Source organism: Ahaetulla prasina, chromosome 8 (genome assembly GCF_028640845.1).
Source record: "Ahaetulla prasina isolate Xishuangbanna chromosome 8, ASM2864084v1, whole genome shotgun sequence".
In the NCBI taxonomy this organism is placed as follows: Eukaryota; Metazoa; Chordata; class Lepidosauria; order Squamata; family Colubridae; genus Ahaetulla; species Ahaetulla prasina.
Window position 1 is genome coordinate 4328080 of NC_080546.1, and position 12223 is coordinate 4340302.

Here is a 12223-nt window from a genome sequence, read left to right on the forward strand (position 1 = left end):
CCATTCCCTTCTAGCACTGATGATGTTACCTAGTTGGGTCATGAAACTGTCAGAATATTCATGACTGGGAAGACATAGTAACAAGGTCAGTCACTGAATAGGCATGGCAACAGATCAGCCAATGGGAGCTGAAACAGTTTGGAGTCTGGGCGTGGCTCAGCTCTGAGTCTGTGCAAAAAGGAAACTGAAACTAGTCCGAGCTCTGAAGCTGCAAGCAAGTCTGAATTTGTCTGCTGAACTGAAACTAAGAATTTGCTTACAATCTCTCCTGTCTCTCTCTCTCTCTGCTGTTGGTATTGTAAATTTACTTCATGTGTTATTATGTATATAAAGAAGTTAATGAATCCTGCTGCATCATTCTGCCTGTGTGTGCTTTCTGGATTTGATTTATTTCTTCAACAAACTCTGACAGAAATATCTTCAGGAAAAAAACCCCAAGCGCAGAAATTACCCAAGACCCCACAACTCCGAGCTACAAATAATTCTTGTCTATGGAAGCCAAGTTTGTCGTTGCTCCTGTTTAAACAGGTTGGGTTGAGGAACGGAGAAAGCTGGGGTGAGTGCAGCAAATAAACCATCTTCCTTTCCTTCAGGTGGCTTGTTTATCGCCAAACCATGGACAGTCCTGAATGCTTCAGTGCTGCCCACTTCCAGAAGTACCTGTCGGGGGTCCTTGAATCTCAGCACAGCCGAAGCAGCCGGCCCTCTGCTTATCACAGGAAGAAGATGAGGCTGCTGGTGGTCCTTCAAGGGTAAGAAGTTTCACCTACCTACCTGGGTGGTGGGTTGTTGTTGTTGTTGTTGTTGTTAGTAAATGTTCACTTTTTCACTTCCCTGTTGAAGGATGGTTTGGTTTCCTCTGGGACTTTATGCGGCTGGTCCTTGACTTAACAATTGGAAGCAGGATTTCCATTGCTAAGCAAAAGGGTTGTTAAATGAGTGACGCCCAATTTTACAGCAGTTTTGGCCACCGTTGTTAAGCAAATCACTACAGATATTAAATGAATTGTGCGGTCATTAAGCAAATCAAGCTTCCCCTTTGACTTTTGGAACTGGGCTGGGAAGGTTGCCTGCCTATCTCTTTCTCTCTATCTCTATCTCTTTCTATCTATCTATCTATCTATCTATCTATCTATCTATCTATCTATCTATCTATCTATCTATCTATCTATCTATCTATCTATCTATCCCGCTCTTGCTCGCTCTCTATCATCTATATCTATCATCTCTCTCTGTTATATCTATCCAGTGGTGGGATTCAGCCAGTTCGCACCTATTCGGGAGAACCGGTTGTTAACTTTCTAAGCAGTTCGGAGAACCGGTTGTTGGAAGAAGTCTTATTTTGTTTTGTTTTTTCCACTTTACAGGGCTAATCCTGTAAGGAAGGCAGGAAGGAAACATTCTGGTGGTGTTTCTAGCCCAATCTTTATTGCCCTGCTTATAGAAACTGCCTCTTGGTTAACCCTAATTACATTGTAACAGCTAAGCCGAAGCACCCATCAACGTGAGTGATGTTGAGTTGGCCACGCCCACATGGTCACATGACCACCAAGCCATGCCTATCCAGCTGGTCATTAGGGCAGAGAACCAGTTGTTCAATTATTTGAATCCCACTACTCTAGTTATCTATCCATTTGTCTGTCTATCTATCTATCTATCTATCTATCTATCTATCTATCTATCTATCTATCTATCTATCTATCTATCTATCGTCTATATCATCTCTCAATCATGTATCATCCATCTCTTCTCTCTCTCTTACATCTATCTAGCTATCAAATTTCTTTGCAACCATCTCATTTCGAAGTAGGGGTCTTACAGCAAATGGCAATCACACGACCCCAAGACCCTGCAACCATCGTAAATACATGCCAGTTTCCAAGCCCCCAAATTCTGGTCACGTTAACAGGGAAGATGCTGTGACAGTTGTAAATGTGAGAACCGGTTGTAACTTCAAACAGTCGCTAAACAAGCAGTCATCAGGCGAGAACTACCTGCATACGGTGCAGAACACTGTAATTAAAGTGGGGGGGAAAAATCAAATCTGTTAAGAGAAATGAAGACCAAGCCGCTTGGAGTGCTTAAAAATTTCTTTTATCTTACGTGATACTTTATTGTTGCTTTAACCTACTTGGGCGCAGTACATATAGTCCTTGGCTTACAACAGTTCTTTTTGTGTCCATGTGAAGTTACAACGGCACTGAGAAAAGTGACTTACAACCATTTTTCACACTTACGACCGTTGCAGCATCCCCAGGGTCTCCTGATCAAAATTCAGATGCTTGGCAGCTGACTCGTATTTATTTATTTATTTATTTTATTTATTTATTATTTAAATTTGTATACCGCCCTTCTCCCTAAGGACTCAGGGCGGTTCACAGCCAAGTAAAAATACAATACTATAAATACAAATTAAAATACAATTAAAAAACTTATTAAATTGGCCAGAATTAAAATTTAGAGATAAAACCCATTAAAAACCCATAACTTAAAAAACTAACCCAGTCCAGCGCAGATGAATAAATGTGTTTTAAGCTCGCGACGAAAGGTTCGGAGGTCCGGAAGTTGACGAAGTCCTGGGGGGAGCTCGTTCCAGAGGGCGGGAGCCCCCACAGAGAAGGCCCTTCCCCTGGGTGTCGCCAGACGACACTGTCGCGCCGATGGCACCCTGAGGAGCCCCTCTCTGTGAGAGCGCACGGGTCGGTGAGAGGTATTCGGTAGCAGCAGGCGGTCCCGTAGATAGCCCGGCCCTATGCCATGGAGCGCTTTAAAGACATTCACCAACACCTTGAAGCGCACCCGGAAGGCCACAGGTAGCCAGTGCAGCCGGCGCAGGATAGGTGTCACGCGGGAGCCACGAGGGGCTCCCTCTATCACCCGCGCAGCTGCATTCTGGACTAACTGTAGCCTCCGGATGCCCCTCAAGGGGAGCCCCATGTAGAGAGCATTGCAGTAGTCCAGACGAGACGTCACAAGGGCGTGAGTGACTGTGCACAAGGCATCCCGGTCTAGAAAGGGGCGCAACTGGCGCACCAGGCGGACCTGGTGGAAAGCTCTCCTGGAGACGGCCGTCAAATGGTCTTCAAAAGACAGCCGTTCATCCAGGAGAACACCCAAATTGCGCACCCTCTCCATCGGGGCCAATGACTCGCTCCCGACAGTCAGCCGCGGACTCAGCTGACTGTACCGGGATGCCGGCATCCACAGCCACTCCGTCTTGGAGGGATTGAGCTTGAGCCTATTTCTCCCCATCCAGACCCGTTTATGACGGTTGCAGTGTCCCAGGGTCACCTGATTCCCCTTTCGTAACCTTCTGACGAGCAAAGTCAACGGGGGAGCCAGATTCGCTTAAGAACCGTGTGACTTAACAACTGCAGTGCTTCACTTAACAACTTGGGCGAGGAAGGTCGTAAAATGGGGCAAAACCCACTGAACAGATGTCTCGCTTTAGCTACAGAAATGTTGGGCCCAGCTGTGATTGTATACTTTTCGCCACACATATAACCATTCCAAAAAAAACCCACAGCCTCTATTTCAAGTTAGTGATGCGGCAGCTCAGTGGCTAAGACGCTGAGCTTGTCGATCGAAAGGTTGGCAGTTCAACGGTTCGAGTCCCTAGTGCCGCGTAACAGGGTGAGCTCCCTTGGCTTGTCCCAGCTTCTGCCAACCTAGCAGTTCGAAAGCACGTAAAAAATGCAAGTAGAAAAATAGGGACCACCTTTGGTGGGAAGGGAACAGCGTTCCGTGCGCCTTTGGCATTTGGCATCAAGTTAATCAAGCCAGTTTTGAAAAGGGAGGGGAGGGAAAGGATTTTATGAAATGATTACTTATAAAGAACTCTTGTATGCTGAAAGAGGTAGCTTGCAATTAAAATCTTTACAGGTATTAAATGAAGAAGGGAGGAAATATACTTGGTTTCAATATGGGCAACTAAGCGCTAGATGGAAAGAAGATCAAAAAATTGGTATAATGCAAAAGGAGGAAAATTTAATCTAGCAAGTTAGAAATCAGACCCAGGAGCATATAAAGAGATTGTATAATGTATTGCTTGAAATCGATTCGGAAAAGGATTTGGTAAAGGACTGTATGATAAAATGGGCACAGAATATTCAGGAACCAATAATGTTGGCAACATGGGAGAAAATCTGGGTTAGAAATGTTAAGTTTACACAAGCACAGAATCTAAGGGAAAATTTTTATAAGATGTTTTATAGATGGCATTTAGATCCTAAGAAATTATCATGTATGTATCCAAGCGAAATGTTGGAGATGTGAGTGTGATGATGCTACATATTTTCATACTTGGTGGACTTGCAAGAAAATTAAGGCCTTTTGGATAAGAATTTGGTGGATTATACAAAATGTCTTGAAGAAGAAGATAAAGTTCCTGCCGCAATTTTTTCCTTTTGGGAATTATAACGGATTGTACAGTGACTGAGACTAAATTGATTTTGAACTTAATAACAGCAGCAAGACTGCTGATTGGACAATATTGGAAGAAAAAAGAATTACCTACAATACAAGAATGGATATTGAAAGTTATCAACTTGGCTGAGATGGCAAAAATCTCAGCCTTTTTGAAAGACAATACGCAGGAAAGATATTTAATTGAATGGAAAAAATGGATTGATTATTTACAAAATAGATATCAGATTAAGAGATATCAGATTGCCTTTGAATAATTAGGATGTATTATCTTAGAATGTTATGGGGGAGGTTAGGAAATGAAAAGACTCGGATGAGGCTAATTGGGTTAGAAGGGAAAATTTTAGTCTATGTTTGCCTTATGTGTAATAATACCTTGTGATTGACCTGGGAAGCCGGGGGATGGGGTGAAGGGAGGGGGGGTTGAGGGGGGAAGGGGGGGAAAAAGAGGGAAAAATTTGTTTGTTTTCTAAAACTTTTTCAATAAAAAAAAGAAAAGAAAAATAGGGACCACCTTTGGTGGGAAAGTAACAGCGTTCCGTCCGCCTTTGGCATTTGGTATTAACTTAATCAAGCCAGTTTTGAAAAGGGAGGGGGAGGAAAAAGGATTTTATGAAACACAAAATGTTTAATAATAAGCCACTGGCTTTTAATATACATAATGAGTATATTGTGATTTTTTTAGTAAGCGGTCAGGAGCTTCTCCGGGGAGCAAGTTGCCTTATTCTTGATTAAAATCACATTCCCTAAATAAGTAGTAAAAAAAAAGGATGTGGCCAGCATTGTATCTCGGGTGGAGTGCCTTAAATCTCTTTTCCCCAAGGGAAGTCCTGTTTAAGTCAAGGGAATTATGTATTAAGTGTGGAAATCTTTAGAGTATTGTGTTAATCTATTAAAAATGTTGAGGTGAAGTCCAAAGTATGCATTTATTCTGTGTTTTGTTAAACGTGAAAGAGACCTTGGAAAGTCTTTAGAAAGGCTGTTTTTGCCTCAGCTCAACGCCTTTCTAATTTTAGAAGCGAGGTGGAACTTAAAACGGGTCAGCACAACCAATAGCCTTTTCGGCGAAATTAAAGTGTGAAATTAAGAATTAAGGCCGGGGCCTTCGACAGATGTGACCGAACAACCACAGCTAAAGGCATTTACGTGGTCGACAAGGCTTGGAAAAACGTGTGCGATCGGGATGATCCAAACAGACTTTTCGGGAAATCTTCCCAAAGTCCAACAGCTGTATCCCATCTGCGAAAAAGATGGATTTGATTAGGGAAACCAAAAAAAAAAAAGGGGGGGGGGGCTGGCCTAGGCCCATTTTGGATTCACTGGGAAGAGTGTTTCAATAAATAAAGAAATAAAAATCACAAGAGACTTCCTGGTTGGTCTCTGCATCCATAATCCAGAATCCGAAGGCTGAGCCAACCTCCATCCCTTGGGAAAATTTGAAAATGGTCCCTCAGGACCGTTGTTTTCCCTGGGGAGGCAGGGGGGGGGGCATCTAGCATTTGAATGCGGATGGTCTCCGAGCATGGGCCGCCCCCAATGCGATGCCTTCCACCAAAGTGGCCCCCGCTCTCCCCCACATCAGCATCTGGGTTGCAGTCGAGCACATCTGGAACAGATCACATCAAACGGAGCTGTCCAGCTGCAAGAAAGTAAGAACAAGTAGTCCTGGACTTAACAATCTCGGTTGAGCCCCGAACGTCTGCAAGAAAACAACCAAGCTCAGAAAGAACCGAGGATCCTACGGTCGTTGTCCCCCTCCCCCTCCTCTTCCCTTCCACTCTGCAAGCCCCACATTCTCTTCTAGCATTGATAATGTTACCTAGTTGGGTGATGAAACATCTGCAAAAAAGCCACCAAGCTCAGAGAGCACCAAGGACCCCAGAGTTCTCTTCCTCCTCCTCCTCTCCATATACCTCACTCTCTTTTAGCACTGATGATGTTACCTAGTTGGGTCATGAAATGTCTGAAAGAAAATCATCAAGCTCAGAGAGCACTAAGGACCCCACAGTTCTCCTCCTCCTCCATCTCGCCCTCTCCCTTCCCCTTCCCCTCCTCCCCCTGTCCCTATCCTCATCCTCCCTCCTTCCCCTCTTCCCCACTCCCTTCTAGCACTGATGATGTTACCTAGTTGGGTCATGAAAGGTCTGCAAGAAAACCACTAAGCTCAGGAGCACCAAGGGCCCCACAGTTCTCCTCCTCCTCCTCTCTGCAAACCCCCACTCCCTTCTAGCACTGATGATGTTACCTAGTTGGGTCATGAAATATCTGAAAGAAAATCATCAAGCTCAGAGAGCACTAAGGACCCCACAGTTCTCCTCCTCCTCCATCTCGCCCTCTCCCTTCCCCTTCCCCTCTTCCCCCTGTCCCTATCCTCATCCTCCCTCCTTCCCCTCTTCCCCACTCCCTTCTAGCACTGATGATGTTACCTAGGTGGGTAATGAAACATCTGAAAGAAAACAGCTAAGCTCAGAGAGCACCAAGGACCCCCACAATCTTCCTCCTCCTCCTCCTTCTCCTCCTCTTTTCCTTCTCCTCCTCCTCCTTCCCTGCACACCCACTCCTTTCTAGCACTGATAAGGTTATCCAATTTGGTCATGAAACATCTAGAAGAAAACCGCCAAGCTCTGAGAGCACCAAGGACCCCACAGTCCTCCTCCTCCTCCTCCTCCACCACCTCTTTGCAACCCCCCCCCTCCCTTCTAGCATTGATGAGGTTACGTAGTCGGGTCGTGAAACGTCTGCCAGGAAGCTACTAAGTGCAGGGAGTGCCGAGGATCTCAGTTCAGCAGCCTTTTCTGTTAAAAGCAGAAATGAAATCCTACCTCAAAAACGATGGCAAGATTTAGCCACGAGAAACGAGGGCCAAGGGAGCAGAGGGTGGCATTTTCTTTTTTATAAATAATTTTTTATTTCCATTTTTCAACATCATATTTATGTACAAACTATTATCCATCATTAATCATTAATTTTTATTTATTACTAATTCAGGCCTGCCCGACTGCCACTTCCTTACTACACAACCTCCCTCTCTACCCTCTACTACTTTCCCATCCTTCATCTCCTTCACTTTACTACTTCCTCTCCTCCTCCTCCTCTCTGCAAATCCCACTCCTTCTAGCACTGATGATGTTACCTAGCTGGGTAATGAAATATCTGAAAGAAAATCATCAAGCTCAGAGAGCACTAAGGACCCCACAGTTCTCCTCCTCCTCCATCTCGCCTCTCCTTCCCTTCCCCTCTTCCCCTGTCCCTATCCTCATCCTCCTCCTCCATCTCGCCTCTCCTTCCCTTCCCCTCTTCCCACTCCTTCTAGCACTGATGATGTTACCTAGCTGGGTAATGAAACATCTGAAAGAAAACAGCTAAGCTCAGAGAGCACCAAGGACCCTACAATCTTCCTCCTCCTCCTCCTTCTCCTCCTCTTTTCCTTCTCCTCCTCCTTCCCTGCACACCCACTCCCTTCTAGCACTGATGATGTTACCTAGGTGGGTAATGAAACATCTGAAAGAAAACAGCTAAGCTCAGAGAGCACCAAGGACCCCCACAATCTTCCTCCTCCTCCTCCTTCTCCTCCTCTTTTCCGTCTCCTCCTCCTCCTCCCTGCACACCCACTCCTTACTAGCACTGATATGGTTATCCAGTTTGGTCATGAAACATCTAGAAGAAAACCGCCAAGCTCTGAGAGCACCAAGGACCCCACAGTCCTCCTCCTCCTCCTCCTCCACCACCTCTTTGCAACCCCCCCCTCCCTTCTAGCATTGATGAGGTTACGTAGTCGGGTCGTGAAACGTCTGCCAGGAAGCTACTAAGTGCAGGGAGTGCCGAGGATCTCAGTTCAGCAGCCTTTTCTGTTAAAAGCAGAAATGAAATCCTACCTCAAAAACGATGGCAAGATTTAGCCACGAAACGAGGCCAAGGAGCAGAGGGTGGCATTTTCTTTTATAAATAATTTTTATTTCCATTTTCAACATCATATTTATGTACAAACTATTATCCATCATTAATCATTAATTTTTATTTATTACTAATTCAGGCCTGCCCGACTGCCACTTCCTTACTACACAACTTCCTCTCTACCTCTACTACTTTCCCATCCTTCATCCCTTCACTTTACTACTTCCTCTCCTCCTTCTCCACTCCTCCTTCTTCCACCCTATCTAACCCTCTTATTCCCTCCTCCTTCTCTACACTTTCCTATCTACTTTCTTCCCTCCTTCTCCTCTCTCCTTTTCTTCCTGAAATGGCAGTCGAGCATCCCCAATATCATTTTAAATTTTTAATTTCATATCTTCAAAATTACTGTACATTAATAATCAGTCCATGTATCACTTGTTGATTCATTTCCCCCTTCCCCTCCTCCCTTCCCCCCAGACTTCCCAGAGCAAATACCGGGTATTATAACCAACAATCACAAGCTAAAGTATACAAAATATACATAACCTCCCACCTTAAAAATTTTTAAAACTATAGATCCCCTCACAGTAAAAATAAAAAAGATAGGAAAGAATAATAAAAAAAAAGAAAAGAAACAATACCAACTTCACATATTGCTTTTTCAAAGGGTGGCATTTTCAAAGGGTGCCCACGCGGGAGGAGGTTACGACCTGCTCTCCGTTGCTCTACAAGCCATGATACGGATTCATGGGTGAAGAGCAACATGGGTCCCGGGCTGAGGGTAGATGTTTTAAACATTCCTACAGTGACAGCGATTTGACAGTGGGGCCCACGGCCCTGAGCGTGTGGCGCTAACCTTCCCTGCACAGGTTCAGACGGAGGTTGGGCGACCATCTGTCGGGGATGCTGGGATTTGGATCCTTGCCCTGAACAGAAGGTTAGACTCGGCAGCTTCACAATCCCGACTCTGTGATCCAACGAAGACGGAGACTTTTAAGACTAGAATAGAATCAGATTTTTTTTTTTTATTGGCCAAGTGTGATTGGACACGCAAGGAATTTGTCTTTGGTGCATAGGCTCTGAGCGTACATAAAAGAAAAGATACGTTCGTCAAGAATCGTAAGGGAAAAGAAGAAAGGGAAGGAGGAATGAGCTAGGGAGAAAGGGATAGGGAGGGAGGGAGGGAGGAAGGAAGGAAGGAATTAGGGAGGGAGAGAAGGAGGGAGGGGAAGGAAAGAAGAAAGGGAAGGAGGAGTGAGCGAGGGAGAAAGGGATAGGGAGGGAGGGAGGGAGGAAGGAAGGAAGGAATTAGGGAGGGAGAGAAGGAGGGAGGGGGGAAGGAAAAAGAAGAAAGGAAGGGAGGAATGAGCTAGGGGGAAAGGGACAGGAAAGAAGGAAGGAATTAGGGAGGGAAAGATGGAGGGAGGAAGAATAGAATTAGAATAGAATAGAATAGAATAAAATAGAATAGAATAGAATAGAATAGAATAGAATAGAATAGAATAGAATTCTTTATTGGCCAAGTGTGATTGGACACACAAGGAATTTGTCTTTGGTGCATAGGCTCTCAGTGTACATAAAAGAAAAGATACCTTCATCAAGAATCATAAGATACAATGCTTAATGATAGTCATAGGCTACAAATAAGCAATCAGGAAACAATATCAGTATAAATTGCAAGGATACAAGCAACAAAGTTACAGTCATAAGTGGAAGGAGATGGGTGATGGGAACGATGAGAAGATTAATAGCAGTGCAGATTCAGTAAATAGTCTGACAGTGTTGAGGGAATTATTTGTTTAGCAGAGTGATGGCCTTCGGGAAAAAACTGTTCTTGTGTCTAGTTGTTCTGGTGTGCAGTGCGCTATAGCGTCGTTTTGAGGGTAGGAGTTGAAACAGTTTATGTCCAGGATGCAAGGGATCTGCAAATATTTTCACGGCCCTCTTCTTGATTCGTGCAGTATACAGGTCCTCAATGGAAGGCAGGTTGGTAGCCATTGTTTTTCCTGCAGTTCTAATTATCCTCTGAAGTCTGTGTCTGTCTTGTTGGGTTGCAGAACCGAACCAGACCGTTATTGGGGATGCAGAAATCAAATCTCAGCTCGATGGCCACTTTTTTCAGAGCCGTTTTAACTTTGGTCACTAAACGAATGCTTGTCACTTGAGGGCTACAGTGAGTCACGTCTTGATTTTACAGCTTTTTTCCCCCCCCATGGCTGTTAAGCGAATCACTTCCGTTCTTAAAGTCAGTCGCACGGTCGTTAAGCAAATCCGACTCCCCCCCCCCATTGACTTTGCATGATGTCCTCTACAGATACACCGACGTGATTGACGTTGTCCAGGCCCTTCAGACTCACCCGGACGCAGACGTCAAGGCCTCCTTTGTGATTGGCGCGGTCACAACGTGTGTGGAGCCCCTCAGCTCTTACATGGAACACAGGTACACGCCGCCATCTCCATGCCCAGGTACCTGTTCTAGCAGCTCAGCTGTGGGCAATTAATTTTCCCCACATAAAAAAAACGAAGATCGTTGTGGACGGCGGCTCTTTATTCATTTAATTTATTGATTTGTATCCCGTCTCTATTATTTTTTTTTACAAATAACTCAAGGCGGCAGACATATTCAGCACACCTTCCTTCCTCCTATTTTCCCTACAACAACCCTACGAGGTGGGCTGGGCCGAGAGTGAGAGAGAGAGCGCACGACTGGCCCAAATTCACCCAGCTGGCTTTCATGGCTGAGGTGGGACTTCAACTCCCGTCTCCCGCTTTCTAGCCTGAGGCCTTAACCCGGAGGTCTCCAAAACGTGGCAACTTTTTAAGACGTGTGGACTTCAACGCCCAGAATTCCCCAGCCAGGCAGAGTTGAAATCCACAAGTCTTAAAGATGCCAATTTGGAGACACACACACATACCCCCCCCCCTCAAAATTAGGCCAAAATGGCTGAGATTATCCAAGAACGGATAAAATTAGGGGCTCTCAGATGGCTTCCATGCCCTTGAAGAACATAGCAAACTACCTGCAGGAGGAAAATGATTAAAGCAATGTTCCTCAAACTTGGCCATTTGAAGAAGGGTGGACTTCAAGTCCCAGAATTCCCCAGCCAGCATGGCTGGCTGGGGAATTCTGGGACTTGAAGTCCACCCTTCTTCAAATGGCCAAGTTTGAGGAACACAGGCTTAAAAGCTTAAACCCAGCAGGTTCCTTATTCAGGAACCCTCGTCCCCCGTAAATTATATTCCCTGAGCTTTCGGTCGAGAAGTCCGTTCACTAATAAAACGTCAAAATCTGCAGAATCTAATCTGAATCCCGAGAACCGGCTTGTCAAGGATTAACTTTCTATAAAGTTCTTAGTACAAAGATTCTCACATTCACCCTTGTCTTTTTCAGGTTTCTTTTCCCCAAGTTTCTGGACCAGTGTTCGCAAGGTCAGTATTTCTCCAAAGTTGGCTTGTAGAGATGAACGGGCCTATCTTCCCAAAGATCCTGCAGTGGGATGCCTGTAATCCTCAGTTAGAAAAAAGCCGCGTGATCTGGGGATAACGGCCGTTTCTTCTAGAACAGGGGTGTTGTGCCTCGTCCTCCCTCCTCTCCTCAGCCGGGCCCCTCCCGTCTCCACCCGGGCCTGTTATCAGACTCCGAGTCTGATAATGAAGATGAACGGCCTGTCATGCCTCCAGCCCCCGGCCCTAGCCCCATGCCCGGACAGGATGTCAGGAGTGAACAGACAAGCCCGGGAAACTTCACTCCTACAGCGTGTGAGCAGGAAGCCAGCCACATGCTGGAATTACTGACAGCAGATCCAGCTGAAGAGAATTCAAAGTGGGAGGATCCTCGCTTCCGGAGATCTGAGAGGCGACGCCAGCAGAAGGAAGGGAGGGGCAGGCCTGGATAAATGCTGAG

General features: G+C 45.4%; 1 protein-coding gene across 1 annotated transcript in view; it reads left to right on the forward strand.

The window, feature by feature from the left end:
• DNAAF9 (dynein axonemal assembly factor 9) overlaps positions 1–12223 on the forward strand; it is a 137874-nt gene that overhangs the window by 84917 nt on the left and 40734 nt on the right. The window contains exons 27-29 of the mRNA XM_058192901.1: positions 594–752; positions 10634–10759; positions 11711–11748. Of these exons, the coding sequence (XP_058048884.1) occupies positions 594–752; positions 10634–10759; positions 11711–11748 (323 nt within the window). The remainder of the gene's footprint in view (positions 1–593; positions 753–10633; positions 10760–11710; positions 11749–12223) is intronic.